Source organism: Mus caroli, unplaced genomic scaffold (genome assembly GCF_978045245.1).
Source record: "Mus caroli unplaced genomic scaffold, Mus_caroli_1 scaffold_5, whole genome shotgun sequence".
NCBI classification, from domain to species: domain Eukaryota; kingdom Metazoa; phylum Chordata; class Mammalia; order Rodentia; family Muridae; genus Mus; species Mus caroli.
Genome location: NW_028227260.1, coordinates 132,101,183 through 132,124,318, shown reverse-complemented (window position 1 = coordinate 132,124,318; position 23,136 = coordinate 132,101,183). Strand labels below are relative to the sequence as shown.

General features: G+C 41.3%; 1 protein-coding gene across 1 annotated transcript in view; it reads left to right on the top strand.

Moving 5' to 3' along the window:
* The window catches only part of Gpc3 (glypican 3), a 338,287-nt gene that overhangs the window by 228,864 nt on the left and 86,287 nt on the right, over nucleotides 1–23,136 (top strand). Inside the window, exons 5-6 of the mRNA XM_021153008.2 lie at nucleotides 339–464; nucleotides 22,524–22,644. Coding sequence (XP_021008667.1) covers nucleotides 339–464; nucleotides 22,524–22,644 — 247 coding nt within the window. The remainder of the gene's footprint in view (nucleotides 1–338; nucleotides 465–22,523; nucleotides 22,645–23,136) is intronic.

Below are 23,136 nucleotides of genomic sequence, written 5' to 3'. Positions count from 1 at the left end.
ATCAGCACCTTTGAGAATGTAGCTAACAGCATTCTGAATGGGGGAAAAAAAAAGGAAGCTGCTGTACGTGTGAGAAAATGGATGTTGGAATTATATCATCCTACTGATAGGAACAGCATCTTCTGTGGAAGGCAACCTTCCCCCACCCCCACTATCATTTTATTGATTTTTTTTAAAAAAAGCTAAATTGTGGCCTTGTAGCTAAGAATGTCTTTAAAATCATTTATTGCTCTAATCAGCCTGGCAGAGCTTTTCTGTCATGCTGATAAGGAAATTAAACTTTTCTCATACTGTGCTCACTTGCCTCTGATGCACAGATGTTTTGTTTTCCTTTTCAGGGAACTGATTCAGAAACTGAAGTCTTTCATCAACTTCTATAGCGCTTTGCCCGGCTACATCTGCAGCCATAGCCCCGTGGCCGAAAATGATACCCTGTGCTGGAACGGACAAGAACTTGTGGAGAGGTAATCTTTTGTGAAAGTTAGTTATATGTAGCAACATTTGACAACTAATCATATCTGAAGATCGATTAAATTCCCTTGCTTCATTAACTTCACAGGAAAAATTCTCCACATAACATACCTGTAAGCATTTATTTATGATGGTCCAAATGCTGCATATAACTTGTAGCTCTCAGAGGATTTGCCCACTTTGAAGCCCATGAAGAACTGCATATTCAGGGATTTTTGACAAAGTATAAAGCATATGATGAACTTTTTTCCGTCTTCAGTCATTTTCATCTTGTCACTAGGTGGACCATTATTCCTTCTATATGAAACAATCATATCCATGCTGACTGCTCTCAGTTATTGGGAGTGAATTTTGCATTAAACACCATGCTAAGTAATTTGTACATGTTAACTTTCTTTGCAACAATCCAATGGAATGAATGCTAAAAATGAAGAAAAGAAGAAAGGGAGGGGAAATAGGGTGCCATTTGCTGAAATGTTTGCTCATTTGAGGACTTTTAGTATAATCTATAGTAACTGTCATATCACTGTTTATAAAGAATTTGCTCATCACTGACAAGAAAAGAATATATTCATTTATTCAGCAAATATTGAACACCTGGTTAAGTGCCAGGGATCTGGAATTGAACAATACAGATGAGCAGCCCTGTCCTTATGGAGTTTTGCTCTAGCAGGGCAATGGTTCTTCATCTCCAGTGTGCCATGTATAGAGTACTAGCTTGTAATTACAGAGTGAGATCTACATGATAGAATGAATGCTTAGGAGCCTACAACTTGCTTTTAAAGGTGTGCAAGTTGTGTAAGCATACAAAGAGGAGAGTATAAAAGAGACTTGGAATGGAATTCTGAGTCTTTGCCCTGACTGCTTGCTTAACTTATGGAAGGCAACTTGATCTCCCTAAACAAGCAGTTCTCAATGTGTGGTTCATGGCCCCTTTGGGGGCCAAATATCAGCTATTTCTGCATATCAGATATTTACATTGATTCATGACAGTAGGAAAGTTACATTTATGAAGTAACAATGAAATAAATTTATGGTAGAGGGTCACATGAAGAACTGAATTAAAGTGTCACAGCATCAGGAAGGTTCCACTAGCTCTGCGTGTTTTTCTTTCGTTGTTCAGTCCTTCATACACTCAAAATTTATAATTTTCTTTGTCTTTGTCTTTGTCTATTGTTTAATTTTTAAGAACTTCATATATCGTTCCCCTCTTCCTTCTCCTTTGCTATCTCCTCCTACATCCAATTCCTCCTCCCAATTTTTCACTTGTTTTATCTATTGATTTTTATTAATTTTTATTTTATGTGCATGAATGTTTTGCCCGCATATATATCTGTGTGCCACATATGTTCCTGGTACCCATAGAGGACAGAAGAAGGAGTCAGATCTCTTGGAAGTGGAGTTACAGACAGTTGCGCACTGCCATGTGGGCTCTAGGAAGTGAAACTAGGTCCTCTGAAAGAACAGCAAATTCTTTTAACCACTGAGTTATCTCTCCAGCCTCCTCTTCTTTAAGTTTTATAGGTAGGTAGGTAGGTAGGTAGGTAGGTAGGTAGGTAGGTAGGTAGACATACAAACAGATAGATAGATAGATAGATAGATAGATAGATAGATAGATAGATAGATATTATATATTAATCTGATCTGGTGCAGCAAGCCTCTGATCTTAGATGCTCTGGAGTTTGAGACAGAAAGCTCAACACCTGCCTGAGTTACAGAGACACTACATGTTAAGTACAAAGCTAGATGCTAGGGATACAGGTAAAAGACAAATGCATTTTACCTCCTTTGAAGAGCTTACATTCCAGTGGACTCTGACTCAGGTTGGTGAATAAAATGTATTTACAATATAGTATAGTATAACAGACATAGGAATATTCTGGCGGCAAAGGAACTTGTTTGCATCTTAGTTCTGTGTGTTGCCTTGGCACAGTCAGTTAATACAGAAGGTCTCCAGGTCCTTTTCTGTAAGGGAAGGGCATTTTACAAGGTTACCTTGAAGCTAAAGTAAGGTGAAGCATGTAAAGCTCCCCTTAGAAGACTGGTACATACTGCAAGCTCCATTCATGTCTCATCTCTTTTTCCCTGCCTTTTCCCTCTAACTCTTTTCTTTACAATGCAAGATAAAAGACATGCCCCCAAACAGCTTGTTTCTCATCTAAGTAATTTTTCTAACATGGGACAAAAGAAGGAGATTGCACGCCACCCTAGATGATGGACTGAACTTGTATGGTGTTAGACTCCTTGGAGAAAATATGAATGGAGCTACAAAGATTAATGAGTCCATGTAGCATCCTCATGCTGGAGAAACTATGTTTATTTGTCATCCTGAATGGTCAAGAGTATTAAGCAGAATCATAAACATGTACTTAACTGTTATGGCAATTTTTTAATTGTCAGGGGAAAAAAAGACAGTTGGTTTTAGCTTTATAAAAAGCTTATACTTTAACACACACAAAAAAAAATATAGTACTTAGAAAACTCCCACAAGCCAAATACAGCTCTTATCTAAACTTGATGAGCAAACACCCTAGTGACTTGTTCCACTGCTATGATAGCATGAAAAGAAGAAAGAAAATGCATTCCTGAATATTGAAGTGACGTATGTGCTAATAACAATGGTCCCATATTAAAACAGGCATTTTAATTTACAATATATTTAGTAACGTGCCAGTTCATTCATTTTACTCTAATGTGTGAGCACCTCCTACATATCAAGTCCCGGTATTGTTTTCTTCATTATTATAATTTTTAAAGTGCATGTAACTGCACCACATGCGTCTTCTAATGTTTCAAGGAAATAATTAGAAGGTCTAGTCTGAACTTATTCAAAACAGTACTTTTCCAAGGTGTTTGAATAAGCAGAATATTTTTGTTGTGTCCTGATCATATTAACTACTTTCATAGATGGTAGACACTTATGAAGGATGCTGCCTTCGAATCAAGAAAGTAAAAAGAAATTTTTGTAGTTTTCATTTTAAGCTTTAGGTAGATTTTTTAACATGTGCATGTTTCATTAGCTTTTCTATGGCTTTTATCTTATACGAATGAGTGTGAAAACTAGGCGAACACATTTTTGTGGGGTTAGCTTGTTTTGTATAGTGCTGGTTACCTGGCACTCATTTTGTAGATTAGACTGGACGGGAATTCAAGAGAAATCATCCTGCCTCCCCCCCCATGAATGCTGAGATTAAAGGCATAGGCCGCACCACCTGTCCATTTTAAGAAGTCTGTCAACTGAAAACAATTGCAGTCCAGAGGCTAGGACTCAGATCCTCGTGTATGTGAGGCAAACATTTTACCACTGAGTTCAAATACCAAGCTCTTGTTAGTTGAAAATATTTTTATTGAGTTTTCTTTCCTTTATGCCTTCATGTATTAGAATAAAATAAACACTTTAATATGGAGAAAAGTTACTCTAAGTTCTTATTTTTACATCTGAAATATTTTTTTTCTGGTCACAGCTTTTGTGTCAGACTATCTAGGAACAAAAGATAAAAAGGAAGGGGGGAAGAAATAACATATTTGCAGACAGAATAAGGCTAATATAAACCAGGAAGCAACTTATCTTTGGTTAGTAACCTCGGGTGATAATTAACCTGTTCTTGTATCAGTGACCTAATGCGATGATGAGACTAGGGAATAGTGCCGAAGTCAATTTTTTAAAAATTCCTCAGAAATGTACACTTAATGATATAAAAGTTCTTTAGCCCGAAGACATGTGTGCCCTCTATTTATGTCATTTGTAAAGATTAGCTTTACACTCCTGTCTCATCTGCAGTGAGAATATCTTTTATGGAGTTTCTTATTTAATTTAGTCTTCAGTAGTAGTCTCCACTTAGAGTACCACTGCTATCTTTATAGATTCGCTTTCTATTCCTTAGAAAAGATTTTACTTTTAGGCAAGAAAATTTATGAAAATGAAAAGGCCTGACAGAGAATGAGACTTGGTCATTGGAGATACTTGATCAAATGGAAAATATAGATGCCGGAAATCCTGAGCAATAGTTCTGTCTGCTGAGTAGTCAGTGCTCCGAACTTTCCGGGCATACCCACCTCTCCCCTTCTCAAGAATTAAGGGAGTTGTTTTCTCTGAAAATTCCTTTCTGTTTTTATCTCCTGAATGCAATCAACAGAAGGAATGTTTTCCCATACCCAGTCTCAGTGAGGGCCATTTACACCTATCATTCGTTCTTCTTACTTCTCCAATTTATTTTTATATAGCATGAGATTTCAGGATTAAACTGCAAAGTCTTTGAATTAACAACCTTGGCCCAGTTGAGCCACCTATAATTGCAGAAAGCAGAATTCTTCCAGCTTTTGCCTTTGTGAGACAGAATTACAATTAGGGACTAATGAAGACTCAGAGAAAAAATAAACAGCCCCACCAAATTAACCCTGGGATTAGCAATAGATAACTCTGGGGTTCTACTGCACTGTTCCTGAAAATACATAAATGGAGAGCCAAATTGTCCAGTCAACCTGTCTGAGTAATTGCCTGACATCTTCATTCTTTTTCTGGATACTTTGTCCCACATAAGCCCAGTTTCACAGTTTAATTGCATCAATCTTTAATGTATTATATCATGGGCCAGCCAGGTGGCTCAGTGGGTCAAAACACTTGCTGTTCTAGCCTTACAACTTGAGAGGCCATAGCGGAAGTGAAGAACCAACCCCAAAAAGTAGTTCTCTGAGCTCACATGTGTACCCACACTCATTCAGCCAAACTGTCAATTTCCTCATTGACCAACAACATGTCCATGTTTTGTTGCAGTCATTCTCTCCCAAGTCTTTTCTTCTCAGCTCTGGGTGTAAAATCAGTTTGCTTTTTTTTTTTTTTTTTTTTTTTAATAGTTAGCATTGCTCCTAGAAACGTGGAGGATAACCAACAGTGCGGAGATAGCCACTTGAATTTTATCGTGGGTGGCGCTCACTTTGATTCTGCCCTAGATGCCCCTATTGCTCCTTTGTGACGTAGCTGGGCTGGATGGACCTCAGACCAGGTGTCAGTTCCAGGAATGAGCTTTGATCTTTTCTGGCTGAGAGTTTACTTCTGTTTATGGGAAATCTGTATTCATCTTGCAGCCTGAATGGCTTAGACTCTCACTTGGGGCATCCCACACTTCAGAACAAACTCTTTGAGATCTACAGAGAGCTAATTACAGTGAAGGTGCCTCTTCTCCATGTTTTGCAATCTTTCTTTGCATTTCAACTGAGAAATTATATATGCACGTGCACTGTGAATTCTCTTTCTGATTTTCAGCCATCAGCCAAACCTTCTCATGTTTATAATGCCTTGCCAAGATTTCTCTGAAAATTGGAAAGGCAGAAGTAGGGATATGCAAAACAACTCCTTTAGTCCTCAAAAACTTGTTTCTTGTCTTAAAACCTTATGGGTGTTTTAAAATGGAATAAGGAGACATTTTAAGTTTTGAAGTTTGGGGAGGGGGGAGGCACGCATGCACATACACACACAAGTGCCTGGGTGTGTGTGTGTGTGTGTGTGTGTGTGTGTGTGTGTGGTGTATGCACATGAGCATGTAGATAAACACAACCATGGACAAGCATGAGGAGGCCAGTAGAGGTTGGGTGTCTTCCTCTATTGCTTTCTACCTTGTTGCCTTAAGACAGTAACTCGTGCTGAATCAGGAACTCACCATTGCACTCAGGCTGGCCGGTCAGTGAGCTCCTATGGTCCACTTGGCTCTGTTCTCTGATGTTGGGGCTTATAATCATGTATAGCCAAGCTTGTCCTTTTATATGGGTGCTGGACTCCAATTCAGATTTGTTTTCTGCTTGCAGAGCAAGAACACATACCTTCTGTACCATCTCCCGACCCCTGACGTTTTCTTTTCTTCTCTGCTAGGTTACAGGGCTAAACTGTGACATATCAGCAAGTAGGAATGAATGGAAGGAACTTTACCAACCAGTTCCTGACAAATACTGCAAAATACTTTTCAAAAATAGGTTAATAAAATAGTTTACTTTCTTCCATGATCTAGGAAAGGCTGTGGAGAAGACAGCCTTGACCCTGTCTTTATACTGCTAGTTTAAGGAAAAAAAAAGTCTTTTGAGGACTTTGGTGTGCGAATAGACTTCTAGCACTGCCAACTATCAAGTCTCTCATTGGTTTATATAGCAAGCAGTCATCAAAGGAATGAAAGAAGGCTCTCTCTCTCTCTCACACACACACACACACACACACACACACACACACACTGTTCATCTCATTCCAGCTGCATGAGAACAGGCCAATAGAAGGGAGCAGATACTATACATAGCTCCCACGCTCTTGTTTTAAAATAGACTGTTTATTTTTTGATGTTTGGGCTTATTTTTAGGTTTATAGTGTGGCTTTTATCCAAAGAACCCAAAGCAGTATGCATGCTGCTTTAAATATAGGACTGCCAATGAAGCAGCAGTGTGGGAACCCTGGGGTGTAAATAAATGGAAGAGCCAGCAATTGCCTAGCATGTGTGAGAACCTGAGTTTCAGTCCATGTGCTTCCCAAAAAAGGACAATAGGCAAGCAAATTGATAGGACAGAATTTAGAGCCAACAGGAAGGGAGGACAAGAGAAAATTAAATTCTTGGAATATGGAAATGGCACTAGTTGGGTTGAGTTGGGCCATTTGGTTCAGAGCTCCCTCAGTAGCGCTCTAAGAGAACTCTAAGAGCTCCCTAATAGCACAGTGTAGCTAATACTTAGTGGCTAGCCCAATATCACTTGAGGCTTAGAAATGAAGGTTTACCCTTTAACTCTCTGGCTCTGTCTTTTCACTTATACTTCATCAGTTTCTTCTTGTTCTTCTGTTTATGAATGGATGGATAGCGGGTAGGAGAGCAAACATGGCATTTTTTATTTGGTTTATTGCTAGCTCTGTCCACAATGCTAAGTCTCTCTTGAACATCCTTGGATTTCATTCATCAGTTCTCCAGGAAGCAGAGTCAGGACACTCTGTTCATTCCACCCTGATGAACTGCTATGTATATCTTAGAATGAAAGCATGGAGGGATCCAGCTGTTTGCTAGTGTAGCAGTTTACATGTTTGACATCATCCTAGAGCGCTAAGTCAATACTGTTTGTGAAAAAGCGTTGAAAGACAAATGCATTACACAGAAAATTACTTAATTCACCACCATGAAATATTATTGATGGCTGCTAAGAATTAAAAAAAAAATCATGCTAGAACAAGACAGATATGTCTGGAGTGTACCCATGTGTAATGATCCATCTAGGGGATTAGATTGCTATATTTTTCATCATAGATTTATCACAAACATAGTCCTTAGTGACAGCTATTTATCAGAACTCACTCCATGACAATATAGTAACATTTATCCCTTAAGATTATTTTATGGTGCCACACACAGTAGCTTTACCTTCAAAAGTAAATGAGAAAAAAAAATGGGTCATCCTGTTGACTGATGGCTTAGTCCCCTGTGCCTCACACAGAGCATGCTGCCTTTGGTTGGATGTCATGTTTTAAATGTTAGGAGAAGACATCCTCATGCAGGGTATGGCTGTGCCTGTGGACCACCTGTTGAAGGTTGGATGGCTTAGTATTTTCAGGAGAGTATGTTTGTCCTTGGATTACACAGTGCCAGCAGTCCATGGACTCAGATCATTTTATTATACAGAGAGCATTTGAGTGTCTTCTTGGTAGGTCCCCATCATATATGTGTCCTCGATAAATATCATTTCTTCTTCATCAAGATTCAAAAAGAAGAGTCTTCTCTCACCGCCACTGCACCCGGAAAGGTGACACAGTGGAGCCATGAAGGATAATGACTACTTTCAAAGAAATTATTAAAGTGACATATGTGAGCTCCTGTGTCTTCAAAGGGCAAAGTAGGAACTTTGTAGGTTACGGACTGATTTCATTGGTGTTCCCCATCCTCCCAATATTATTTTTGCATCATCTTTTGAAAGAGACCTGCAGTGGGAAGATTGTTGAATCTCAGGCAGCGGATTGTCACTGGTACATGCTAAGGGTTCTAGTACTAAGAACCTGAGACGTTAGGAAACATGACCCAGGTAAGGGAGGTATTTTGAAGAAAGTACAGTCTTTAGAATGATCCAGATAGATCTCTCAACTCTCATTCAAACATGAACTCTATGCTGCGGTGGGGCATTTAACAAAAGATGGGATGCTGATGCCTCCTTCCCAGTTCATAGGTGTCTTCTGGACACCTCTGAACTGGGAAGAAGGCACAACCATTGTAAGCACAACCATACCATTCATAGCATAGTAGAGAGGACCATGCAAATGTCAGTAACAAGGACAACATGTATGGGCCATCTTCTTCCCTAATAGGTAAACTGGATTTTGGTTTTGTTGTTATTGTTGTGTTGTGTTGTATTGTTTTGTTTTGTTTTCTAATGCTTATGAGTTTTGGGAAACCAAACTGTTGAATGGGATTACTGACCAAGCAGGCTTGTATCTTTTGGGGCCCACTTAGTCGAGAGGGTGAAATAATGGAGCTGTTTGTGTTTCGGACACCAGCTTTCAATGAGCTTTCCAAGAAGAATCCTTAGAATGGTTTTAGTGATATCAGTATGAATGGACCAGCAGGCCTGGGGCCATATACATTCTGGTAGCTAATCCACAAATTAAAATGCACCCCTCAGAGAGCCTGTAAATTAGGTAAAGAACTGATTCAGTTTTGGGTGCTAGATAAGTCTTCTCACCTTTCCTGATAAGTCAGATAGTCCGTTTCCTTTATCACCTCATTAGAATACTTCTGACCTTCCCAAATAGCAAAGCCTCTGAGATACTTTTCTAATTACTTTGACTCGGCAGGGTTACTTCTGGTAGTCAACCCCTGAGTGTCAAAGAAAATGGAGTCTTTGGACTTGGAGTGCCAAGCATAGAGAGAAGTATTTTTAAGGAAGCCATTTTCCTAGGAGCCACCTCGCAATGGCTTGCCATTAGAGCCTACCTGGTCGGTGTGATGGCTGTCATTGTGGTTCTGGGGTTGAAATGGAAATGGTTGACAGTACCCATTCTTTATACTTACTGACCCCACGTTTTGCCTCAGGGTACAAACCTTTGGTGGTTTTCTTAAAAGAAAATGACTTATCTGATTATTTGTATTGCTATAAATACAAACAGTTGACAATTAAAGAAAAGTAACAATGAATTTCCAAAACAAACAAACAGAAAACCGGAGACACATTTGAAAGGTATGTGGTACCATGAAGCAGGGCTATTGAGGCATTTTTGAAGTCAGCGTGTCTAGGGTTGAATTTCTATTCCATACATCTCAGCTTGTTTTCTTCTCCAAGCCCCAGCTTCCCCACTTGAAAATAAAGGTAATTGTTCACTTAGAAGATTGCTAATGACTTTAACAATATTGTTAAAATGGGCCATCAAAAATAGTAGCTATTGTTGCTGTCAAAGCCATTAATCAAGACATCTTTTGATTCCAGAGGGTGGCTCAGGGACAGAATAAGCATTTGCCTAGCATGTAGAAAACCCTAGAATCCATCCTCAGCACAGAAATAGTAAGCACATCTATACAAACGTCCCTTGTAGATATTCACTAGGCCTGGATGCAGCAGCTCCCTTTGACAACCCATTTCTCAGGAAGAACGTGACCTGCCTCCACTCTTTTTTTTTTTTTTTTTTTTTTAATCTTATCTTTTCTGCAAAATGTGAATTCTCTGGTCTTGTGCTGAGTGATAGTCCACAGCCAGTTTATAAACCAGAATAGGGTTAGTTAGCAGTTCAGAGCAATTGCTTACCACTCTGAACTTCTTCCTGTCACCTTTCACTAAAGAGTTGTGGAAGAGGAGACAGATCATTAACGTCCGGCATCACTTCCCAATTTTTCAAGGCAGTGAACTTTATTGTTTTACACAAGGCTGGCTTCGATCCTTGGGTTTGTCTCCTTTATTTCTGTGCGAAGGGAATGCACTTCCATTTGTAGCTCAGGAGTCAGGGCAGCTTTCCTACTGTTTCCCTGTAACCTCAGTGAGCTTTAAAAATAATAATAATGAACTCTTCTTGTCTTTTCTTACTTTTGTTTTGAGGTGGGGTTGCTGAGAATGCCAATGAAAGTATGATCCTCCTGCCTCTGCTTCCGGTGTGCTAGGATTACATCGTGTATGCTACAATAGCCTGTTTATGTTGTGCTGGGGAGTGAACCCAGGGCTTCCTGCCATCCAGGCTCTATGCTCAACCCTCTTCTTGTTTTGAGCACGTCATCACCTCTTTCTTTGCTTCTAGGTGCCATTCTGGGATCAAAGCTTGGATTGGTCCCTGTTCACAGGAACTAGACTAATGTGTCCCATTCGAGATAAAAGCTTGGAGTTAGAGGGGCATATATCCGGTTATGCTCTGTAAATATTCATACTAAAGTGCTAATTTCCAAAATCTATTATGGAAATCTAAGACAAGGACTATCCTAGAAGGGCTTAGAATTTCAAAGCTGTAGGACTGGCCCACCTCTATTTATCCTGAACTCTGAATCCTCTGCCCCATGCCTTAGTGTCCTCACATCTCAGGTTCCTTTAGCATGTTCCCAGTTCCCGTGCCCAGAGATCCTTTACATGGCTGTGTCTAATTTCTCACTATCTACTTAAAGATAGTATCGTGTGTTCTGTTCGTATGTGTCAACATCCCATTGTACCTGGTGTACTCAATGCACTCAATTCAAGGAGATGCCCTTTGTTCTATGAAGGTTCTATGCCCCATTGTGGGAGAATGCAGGAGTGGGTGGGTTGCAGAGCAGGGGGAAGGGGGAGTGGATGGGGGAGGGTGTTTTTCAGAGGGGAAACCAGGAAAGGGGATAACATTTAAAATGTAAATAAAGTATCCAACAACAATAATAATAAAAGGGTGAAGCAACACATTGACTTTTGTGAGGAGCAGGCTTGAGGACTAGACCTAGCATCCCCTTGGGGACACTGCATCTATTCCTTGGGCAAGTCACCTGAACTTTCTCTTTAACCTCTTAAGGGGTTGTGGTGAGCCCCCAATAAAATCATGCACATGAAATGGATTTGGAAGTTGAAAGCACCTTTCCTATACTAGATTTTAATGTGGAAGAGCAGGTCTGATACAGGGAGAACACTGCCCTGAGTAAATGGGGCTGCACACTAGATGATGAACACAGCATCACTGGCTTCTCTTTGCAAGCACGCCCTCCTCAAGCAGCCTCCTGAGCAGCTCTCTCTGTGCATATCTCTAAATTTCTTTTTTTTTTTTTCTTTAAGCAAATCTGCCTGGCCCCACAGATTTCTATTTTTAAACAAGTCAGCCCATGGTCTTGAATAAAGCAATCGGTCCTGGATTGGAAGCTCCTCAGAGACTGGAGGTGTCAGTTGTAAAGAACAAAAAGTCTGAGTAACATCATTTCAAAGAAGGAGCACTTGTATTACTTTCAAACGCATGTAATAATAGTGCTGGGGACTGAACTTGAAGCACGTATGAGCTAATGGAATAAACAAATGAGAATCATTGATAATGAGGCTATTGTTGTGTTCCTATCCTGCGAGGGAACAGCATTTTCAGACTGATTATCATGCCCCTGGGAAGCCTATTTAAGATCTTCTTCTTCCTTCCTGGACACAAAGAATTTGCCAGTTTAAAAAAAAAATCCATATCCATGGATACTGACTGATAGCTCAGCTTTTCTCAATGAAGGCGGATAGCACCTAGCAACAATGCACTGTGCTTTGGTTATTAAAATATAAAAATAATAAAGCAATTTGGGGGGGGGTAGAATTTGATCCTCAGAACTGCATAAATTGAGCGTGGGAACACAGAGCTTCATTTTTGGGCACTGGGGAGGTAGAACAAGGAAAGTCATCCTTGGCAACATAGCAAGTCTGGGTTAGCCTGGGCTACGTAAACTGTCTCAAGACAAACTAATTCACCCTGAGCAACACATGTTTCTGGTGCCAACAGTGTTAAGCTTGCCAGTCTAGTTCATCTGGGACTTTCCACTTTTTAACATAGAAGTTCGCAGGTTCCACAAATCCCTTCAGTTTTGGGTAAATTGCCAATAGCTAGTCACCTTTAGGCCCCTATGTCTCTAGCATCTACTAAATATGGAAAAAAATGTCATTCCAATGAGGATTTTGCTTCCTCATTCTGTTGGTTTATCGGCCTTTCCTCTTTTAACACCTCTGACCTTCCCCTGCCTGAAGGATTCCCAAACACTGCTATCTTTACTCCTACATCCTTTCCAAGTTTGACACTTCACAAAGCAGGACTCACCCAGTAGACATGGTTAAGGATGATAATAGCTCCCTTTGCTAGCATGCTCGCCATCTGCCAGGCCCTGTGTGCTATGTACTTTGTGGACATTCATTATCCCAACAGCCTTTGTGGTGGGCTGTACCATTTCCCCTCATCTCTCCCATTTTTACTGATAAAACTTAAGTGCATATTACCAGAGGATGCTGTGCTAACAAAGTGGATGAAATTCAAAGCCAGCCAGCCAGCCAGCTCCTGCCTTCATCCACTCTACTGCTCTGACTGGAAGAAGCTTGGCTCTTCTTTGGGGTTCAGAACTTTATGCCTTCTTCTTATTGATAGAATCTCTAACCTAAGTTTGCTTTCGTTGCTAGTCCACTATGCTTAGGATGAGTGCTCTGTGCAGGTAAATCTAGTCCTTTCTTTGCTCCTCGCCCCACCCTAAGGTCCAAACAAGAGCATCAGGCCTTTCCAATCTCTCCAGTTCTTTTTTTTTTTTTTTTTTTGTACAAAAGTGAGAGAGCTCTTTGCCCTACAGCTACTCCAGTGCCCAGCTAGAGGGCGCCCTTTGCTTGCCTTTGCTCGCTCTTCCTTCATCCTCTTCTAGACAGGTTAACTTTCTTTATTTCTTTGTTCTTTTTTTTTTTTTTTTTTTAATGACATGGGGCCTAGGCTGGTTTATGGGGGTAGGGGGTGGGAGGATTTGAGAAGGAACTGGGAATTTGAAAAGAAGAATGCCATGCAGCCACCTGAGTGACTTTGAATTTCTACTTCTATTTGTCCTTGATGGCTTCCCAGATAGTCCACAGCGAGGGTAGTTAAACAGAGCCCCGAGGTATAATCAGTCTCGTTAGGATCTCGGTGAGTTCTTCATTTCAGCCTTCCAGCAGCTAACAGGGGAGCAGGCAGGCCAGCTGTCTGAGATGTTGTCAGAGTCATTTTCAGGTTCTGATCCTGGAGAGTTTGGGGTGGGATTCAAGTAATTAAATCTTAAAGAAACCGGCTCCCTTAGAGGACCACACAGCTCTGACGGGGTTTCTGAGCAAAAAGAAATGGAATTCAATCACTGTTGCTCTGAATAATACAACTGCTCAGAATGAAAATCAGACACCCTCTAGCCACAGAGCCAGATCAGTGACCAGAGAGCTCTATCTAGAGAGGTGCCAAGGCCTGAAGGGCAGGTAAGAGTGGAGGAATACAAAGTGACCTAGCAAGCAGAGGGGGGAAGACAATTTTCACTCTCTCTAAGAACCTCTCGGCTAGAGAGCTTGGGTAGTTTCTGACCCCGTTGTCCTTGTGTGCATTGCTGCATGCTTTTATTAAGTATTTATGTGGCACTTTATATTTTACCAAGTGCTTTACAGTCACTTTTATTTGGCTTAGTAAAGTTTTCCTGGACTCCCATCTGCTCTAGGCTCACTCAGGAGACTCATTTTGTTGTTGTTTGCTTAGCACCGCCACGCCTGCAGCTTCATACAATGAGTGGCTTGTTCTAGTGGCAGAGCAGGTGCAAACTGTTGGGGGACACCTGAGCGAGCAGCTTGGGCAGTCGGAGTGGACCCGGTTCACGCTGGAGCTCACACCCACTTTCCCTCTGTTATTCTTCGACTCGACTCTCTGGTGGCTGGTGACTAGAAGGTGCCAGCGCCGGGCCCAAGCCTGTTAAGAGTGGGGCTAGTCTGATCAGGAGCCGCTGGCGGTGACAAGCTCTTTGTCTATAGACTGGTTGTCACCTCTCTCTGTGCTCTATATTGTCACTCGTCCGCCAGATGAAGACTCACTGAGTGTCCTTTCTCCCTGCTGCTTTCGGATGTCGGTTCAGGAATTGAGACACTGATGTTAAGAGAAGGCAGTGACGGAGTAGTCCCGCAGTGTGTGATAACTCAGGGTTCTGGGCCCGGGTTCACACTGGCTCCCTCACCCTTGCTAGCCCCTTCCCCGCTGTGAGAGGCACACTATTCCAGTCCACCGGATGCTGCGCTATAGAAACCTTTATCTTTTAGTACTTCACAATGTGGACACTAAAATTCCCAAGTCCTACTGCCTCAGCATCCGGAGCTTCCTGATGCTCGATAGGATGCCAGAATTGGAAGCATTCCACCCCTGACCTCACGTGATGGGTCACAACCAAAATGTAGGTACACTACAAATACCCCATACTCCTAGGTGGTTTGAATTATGTGGATAAAGAATATAGGAAACGGGGGCTGGTGAGATGGCTCAGTGGGTAAGAGCACCCGACTGCTTTTCCAAAGGTCTGGAGTTCAAATCCCAGCAACCACATGGTGGCTCACAACCATCTGTAACAAGATCTGACTCCCTTTTCTGGAGTGTCTGAAGACAGCTACAGTGTACTTACATATAATAATAAATAAATCTTAAAAAAAAAAGAATATAGGAAACAAGGAGAAATTTTATGTGCATCTCATCTACAGGATATCTTATTAAACACCAGACAATATCCCAAAATTGGGGGAGGGGGTGCGGGGAAATCCACACACTTCTACTCCTGAGCATTTTGGACAAAAGATCCTTCACCTGTAATAAGTGGAGGGATATTGTCTGGTGTTTAATAAGATATCCTGTAGATGGATCCCTAAAGTAGGGTGACTTGATAGGTGGACGAGACTGGCAGGGAGACCAGAAGGCCAGTCAGTGTAAGGCAGGCCCCCAGTCAAAGACTGCAGATCCAGCAAGCCTGGATGATTAGAACTATAAACTGAGCTTTGTTGGGGGAGAGGCCCTCCACCTTGAATCAGCCCCACAGACCTCTTTACTGAGGCCCTAATGTCTGCCAGGAAACGAAGTAGAGGCATAGGTGGATGGATACAAGTGAGGGAAATGGGACAGAGTTCAGGTCAGAGAGCCCAGGGAAAGCGGTGCTAGGCAAGAGGAAGTCGTGCCTAAACACCCAGGGCTCACTCCAAGAGCATGGAAGAATGGCTTTGAGGAACAAGGCAGAATTCCAAAGCCTGGGGCTTGCCAGGTGAGTCAGCTAAGCTAACACCGTTAGCAGCTCTGTTTCCTCTGGCCCAAGACCTGGAGCAGAGGTGGAAGAGTGGAGGTGGAGGGGCAATAACCCTGCAGGTAAAAGGGTTTGAGACCTGCCCGTAACTGTAGCTAAGGAACGGAGGCTTCCCAATGATAACAGGAATGTTTATCTTGTAAAGGATCTCGGCAGTTCCCATTGCTATGGAGTCAGTCTGCCCTTTGCTCTAGACCTCTGGCAATTCATTTGGACATTCAGAACAACATGACGAAGTATGAAGCACTTGACATTCCTGGCCAACAGGTTCTTCCTTGATAGACAGTGTCCCTTGGAAGCTCTGTGAAGGTCTCTCTGCTGTAGAGTCCTCCACAGGTAGGTTTGGGTATTCAATGCCTGTCGCTTAGCTATCAGAGTTCAAGTGCAAAGGCAAACAAAGAAAACTCTAAGTTCTTTTACCTTGATCCTATGTTCTGGCCCTATAGAACCAGGCTGAAGACAACTGAAGTGTTGGATTTCTCTCAGGGTGGGCGTGGGGAAGTTGACATTTCTCCTAACTATTGTTCTCAAGGTTCATTTGGGTGCTCTCAGGAAGTTCTTTGCAAATGTTTGCTGAAGGTCTACTATCTGTCCAGTACTGTCTTTCATACTTTCAAAAGAGCTCTCCTCTAAAACGTTCTGTGTTCTAGGCACAGTTGGAAGCACATAGCCTATATAATCTCAACTCAATAGCATTTGTCATATCAACTAGTCCCCCCACAACATGCTAGTGACATTATTCCTTACCTGTTTGAAGGGTAGCCAGTTTTATTTTTACTTGGGGACTGAACCATACATGCTAGGCAAGTGCCTTACCAACCCCCCCTTTTTTTTATCATTTTTGAGACCTGGTGTCCCCAAATTGCCCAGGCTGGTCTTTAATTCACCTGGAATTCCAGATAGGCTTTGAACCTACAGTCTTCCTGCCTCAGCCTTTAGAGTACCAAAGATTTCAGGCCTATATCCCCAAGCCTAGCTCAAACCAATATTTGAATCTATATCTTTGAATATAAGCCCAATTCTCTTTCTACCACATGACTTGGCCCTTTTGTAAATGTGTTATATAAGGGGAGGGATGTAGTTCACCCGGTATAGTGCTTGCCTGTAATCCTAGCACTTGGGAGGTAAGTTTCCTTGTCAGTGTCCTGGATCCTTTGATGGCTAGACTGAGGTACAGGTGGTGCTGTCCCAGGCATTGTCTTTATCATCCCCTCTCTGCTGAGCCAACTGCTTCTCCCAGCCCCAGACTCTAATGGATAATATCAATTTCTTCACCGGCTAGAAAATATTCACTGCATCTCTGGATTTAAGTCATTGATATTCCAAGAGTAATCTTTTAGCCCTTTCTCAAGTGAGGTTTAAAACAAGGATAGAAATGAATTGACACTCACTTACTCTCCTACCATGCTAATGTCTTCTAAAATGAGATGTAAATGGCTTTGCATTCTTCTGATTCCTTCCGTAGCATTTTCTTTCTTGCTACTAAAATCTCGGTAATTTCTGAAAGGCAATTGTGTGAAAACACAGGTATTTCTTGGAATATCATGGATAAATGTGCTGTTAGCATTGAAAATTTGCCCTGAAGTTGTTTATAACTGTTGTGTTGCAGTTAGAAAAAAATGAAACAGATGAAATATTTCCCTTTGACTATATCCACAAAAATCTAGGTTTAATGCTTGCAATCAGTATAGGGCCAGCTTAATGTATGCATTGCAAGTCCCAGGGTAACCAGGGGTAAAAACTATTACCTGAACATAAATAAAGAAATGTCCACAAATCACTAGGAAAAATTGTCACTTTCTTTATTAAACACATTTAAAATCTCAGCTAACTTCATCTTTTATTTTGTGTATTTATGCAATTAAGGCTGCATCTCCAACAGAAAACAGTTTTTTCTTAAAGCCTCTTAATAAGTTGCTTTTTGCTACTCTGTGTTCTAGGGTTTTTTTAAAGCTATTTGTTCTCTTTAAATTTTACCATTTTCCCCTAGTGCTTGTAGCCAGAATATTTTTCAAGGATGACAGACCATTTATTGTCATGCCACAGTTTCTCCATAAGATGGCGCTCTGAGCATGCATGATCTATAGCTTTTTTTTTTCTTGCTTGCTTGCTTTTTCTTTTTCTTTTTCTTTCTCTTTCTCTTTTTTTTTTTTTTTCCTTTTTCTTTTTTCTCCCAGCCACAATCAGGCAGCAATTGAATGTAAACTTTTATGAAATCAAATCCTTTTAGCCAGGAGTCAGTCCTTCTGAGATTTGCTCACAAACCCTTACCACCAGTCTAATGCCTAGGGCAAGAAGGAAAGTGAAGTCTCTAGCAAGCCCCTTGCCCTGAATCAGAACCAGCAGGGTTAGGAATGCACAGGATACGTTTGAGGGACCTTTAAAGAAAAGAATTTTATTCTGAGTATGAAACTTGTAGTATTCGCGGTTTGAAAAGTCCCTTGCTGAGTCTGTTTCTTCACGTACATGGCGAGGGGGTTGGACCCGCTGGTCTGTGAAGGCGCTTCCATCTCCAGCGTTCTCCATTTGCATCTGCTGATTGCCTCAGCCAGTGCAGATTTAGGAAGAAAAGCTCGCCCATTTTACGCTTGTTTGACTCTATTCCTCTTTTACAAGTGCTCTCTTTGCTTCAACTGTCCCAGGACAAGCATGCCCAGATGTCCTGTTTTAATTAGGTTCCTTTTCTCTTTAAGGCTTTTACACAGGTTTCCTCCCCCCCTTTCCCCTCCAGGCCTTAACCAATCTGCCTGAAAGGGAGAAACATTCTCCTTTTCACTGCACAAATAGGGTTTTCTTAGTATCACGGCAGTCATTTTTGTGCTGAATAGATCCAAACAGGACGGGGGGGGGGGGGGGGGGAGAGATACTGCACGAAGTGCTTAAAGGTAACACCTCTAACATCATGCTAAATATATACAGCCAAGAAAGCATCCCGTTTCGGTGGAGGTGGGCATTTCTGTTCTTTTATTGCCAGAAGCATGTTAAAACTTCTGGGAAGAGGCAGTTGTGAAAGGAGGAGGACAATTAATCAAGCCACAGAAAAGTATTGCTAACCAGATAACCCACCATTAAAATCCCCCGAGGCTAATGAGTGTTCCTGTCTCTGGCATCCCCTAAGAATTGAGTGGGTCAGATGAATTGGGGCTATGATGGCTCAACCTCATTCAAAGACTATCATGAACTGCAGGCATCAGCAGCACTGCGGAGACCCATGGAAGTGAAATGCTGAATGAATTCATTAACTGCAAACTCCAGAGACATCCCTAGCTGATTCCCTTTGGGCTTTGACACTCAGAGTACACATGTCCCATGAAATACCCTGAGAACACACCATCTGTGTCCCTTTGCTATCGCAGAGAGGCACATGTGCTTAAAGTAAACACAGTCGATTTTTTTTTAAGTTATTAAACAAAAGGAATGATGAAGTGAAGTAATGGATAGATTAAACTGGCTTTAGAAATCGTTCACTAGATATACACATATCTGAGCATCACAGTGTACATGATAAATACATTCAAATTTTTGTCAATCATGGTTACAAACGCTGAAAAAACTGAAGTTAACTGTGATGTACAATTTCATTTATTTTTTTAAAAAATCTAATAGTTACATAGGTTTAGAAAGCTCACAGAAGGAACTGAGGATGTAACACAATAGCAAAGAACTTATCTAGTATGAGCAAGGCCCTAGGTTCAGTTGTCAGCACCACACAGAGAAACAAATATCCATGGTATAAAATACAGAAGATAAATAAAGTTATAAAATACATAAGCAAGTCTCGACCAGCACTTATTGAAAGTAACAGCTACCACTAGTTTCTTGTTTTCTGTACATATTTGAGCAGTTTTATAACATATGAGCGCACAGGTGTTCTCCTTTTGTAAAAGATGGATCCCGGGACCCCTGGTTGGTTCCTTAAAAGAATGATAGTACCTCTCTATGTCCAAGGATTCAATCAAACACAGTTTGGAAACACGGGTAGGAGGAGAAGATTGGCAATATAGGTCTGACCTCATGCTTAGCAGGCTGAAGGTCCTGAGTTTGATCTTTGACAGGATGAGGGAAAGAAAGGAAATGTTGGTCAGTGGGAGAACCCTTGCCTGATATGCCTGAGGCCCAGCACTGAAAAGAAAACCAACAGACAACTATTACCAAGTTTAGTTTAGAAATTAGACATGAACAGATATTAATAATCATATCATAAAACAATTCTAGCTGTGTATTACAGTAAAAGTTTTATGATCTCTCTCCATCACTCCATCCAATCCAATCTGATAACTTAGGTAGTTATCCATCCAATCTGATAACTTAGGTAGTAGCCTCTAGGTGACTAATAGCGAGTGGGGTAGCATATACAACTTAGACTTGTTGAACACAGAAATAATTTATATCCTAGGCATGAATGAGTGGATGGTATAGGTTTTATCATACTTAAAACAACATTCAATTTAAAACTTATGAATTAATGATTTCTGTAATTTTTCACTTAATCTTGTCAGTCTATTGCTATTGCTGTTTGCCAGCCAGTGATTCTATAGAAGGGGAAGCTGTAGACAAGTGGGAAAGACCTATTACAATGTCTGTACAAACCCATTTTTATCACAAATAGACCCACACTGGACATTCTCAACTTGTGGGGTCTTTGTTGTTTTAATGTATCTTGGCCTTTCTTCTCTATCAGTGCATACAGATCTACTATGCTCTTTTAATGTATGCTTCATATTCCATTATGACAGTCATTACTTTTAAAATCTGGTTCAGTGGGTTTTTTTTCTTTTTTCCCAAGCTAAGGTAGAAAGAAAGGATGGAGAGATAAGATACAGGAAAAGATGTGAGGCAGAAGGGTGTACCGAGTACCTACAGAAGAGTATAAAAACAGAGTATTTAAATCGTGCCCCTGAATTTTAGCAACCATGAGCAACAGTTGGATGAGTACACTTGCCTAGTGCTTTGTACAGAAATGAGATAAAGGAGAGCTTTATGTCTAAACCACAAGCCAGCCCTTCCCAACACTTCTGTAACCAGAAACCATGCTTCATTTACTCGAGCTCTTGGAGGATTTAAATAGCACGTGATACAGTGCAACAGTGAATGCTGTTTCAACTGTCAGAACAAAATAAAAGAGAAGAGGGAGCTTTTAGGTGTGCTGCCTTTTTTTTTTTTAATTGAGTCACCATGGGATTGTGGAGCAGTGTTCAGCTGGCCATGTTTAGTTCTAATTCACGACTAGAAAATGAGAGATGAGAAAAGAAAGGAGAACTAGAGGAGAGGCAGAGAACCCTACAAGAGAGTCACCAAGGGATCAGCTATGAGGTTCATTAGATTTAATATTCATAATAGCTTTAGAATGGGAGTCTAGGACCAAATTGCTAAGCTTCCATGTCTTTCTCCAATTCTAGTGAGGATACTGAGCTTCAGGAAAATGCTTCACAAAAATGTGCTTGGCGAGCTTTGGTATGGACAAGTCCATGGAGGGATCTTTAAAAACATGTTCCTGAGGTTCTTTTCTGAATTAGTCCTACATCTTCATCCGTGCATAGGGGCTCTTCCTTAGGCAATAGCAGGAGGAAAGAAAGAAGTCGGAATTGGTATCATCAGGGAAGAAGCACATTTGCACAGCACTCTATGGACACAAAAGGGGTGGCTAATACTGAGTGCACTGTTTGATAAAGATTCCATGAAGGCACTTGGCTCAGTGATCTGACAATTCAGTGGTTGCCTTTTCATTCAGTGCCAGGAAACTACAAAGCTTCTAGGAGCTGACCATATGTATATGATGGATTCTCTCTCTCTCTCTCTCTCTCTCTCTCTCTCTCTCTCTCTCTCTCTCTCTCTCTCTCTCCCTCCCTCCCTCCCTCCCTCCCTCCCTCCCTCCCTCCCTCTCTCTGTCTCTCTCTATCTCTCTCTTTTTCTCAGCAGGAGTAAACTCAGAACTGTAAGTGCTGTACAAAAAGTATAACGACTTTAAATCAGCACACAAGGCTATTCTTTGCAGCATTGTTTATATTATCAAAGTTTTTACAAATAATTTAGTTTATCAGTAGGAGATGGACAAATAAATTATGATACAGTCATGCAGCATAATAAGAACAAAGCAGCTCAGTATATTCTGAAATGGAGTATATCCACAGTATAGGTATTAGGACAGAAAATGATGCAAATCAGGATGTATGACAGGATTCTAGTTCGGGTTAAAATTAAGATCCTGAACTGTGGGTACAGAAAAATGTCCAATCAAGTGGGAATCACTGTCCTGGTTGAAGCCAGAAAAGCCTGACACTGGGGATAAAGGTAGAATGAATGGCTTTGGATTACAAATCGTCCCCCTGCTCCTCCTGATGAGGACATCCGTAGAGACCTTAATACATCCTCCAGCTCTAAAGCCAAGCCTGTGATTCCCCACGCAGGACAATGTCAACAAGCCTCTCCCGAGCCATGACTTTCTCTTCCATGGAGGCAAGCTAGCAGGCATAATGTATGCTGCATCTGGTTGGAAAAGCTCCCTGAACAGAAAAACAGTTCCTGTGGGGGTCACAGGAAATTATGAGACGAGGGGTATGAGGGGAAGGCAGAGGTAAAGAGCATGGGAGGGTCTTTCTCCTTCAAATGAGTGGGAAGCACAGGCAGAGCTAGTCCTTAATGGTGTTTTTCACTGACCATGACCTTGAACGTCCCTGGGCACAGTGCTTTCTAGTCAGTCGTCTCATGTTCTAAAAGGCAGGAGAAAATTTATAGTCAGTTGCACTGTTGGCACCCAATGGAGTCAGTCTCATTGATTGGGACTCTCATTGTCAAACTTTTTCTTTCCCTTCCTCTCTATAGATACAGCCAGAAGGCGGCAAGGAACGGGATGAAGAATCAGTTTAACCTCCATGAGCTGAAAATGAAGGGCCCTGAGCCGGTGGTTAGCCAGATCATTGACAAACTGAAGCACATTAACCAGGTATGTGTCATAGCCAACAGAAGTGGAACTGCAAAAGAAATCAACATGAGGCAGATGATTTTCATTGCTGAAACTAATATTTAGGCAGGTGGGGAAGCAGCAATTATTCATGTTCCTCAATGATTTTACCTGCTAAAATTGACATCTTTCACTCCATTTTTAATCATTGTGATATTGCAGTAAGAGAGAAATCATACTGGTATCACCACAATGCCTGGCTTCATAATTTTTTTTTAAGTCATACTATACTGACAACACATTCTCGTGCTCCTACTAATCATTTGCTGTGGCCGAGTAACATTCTGTTGTCTGTTCATCATGATTAATAGACATCCTAAGTGATTCCAGTTTCATTCCATCACTGAGCTGCCTCTTTCTCTATAGCACCATCTCTTGATCAGAGATGATTTTCTTACAAGCCTGTGCTGTTGCATTAAGGGGTGTGAATATTTCCAGTGAGAGTGTGTCAGTTTTCACTACCACCAGCAAGAT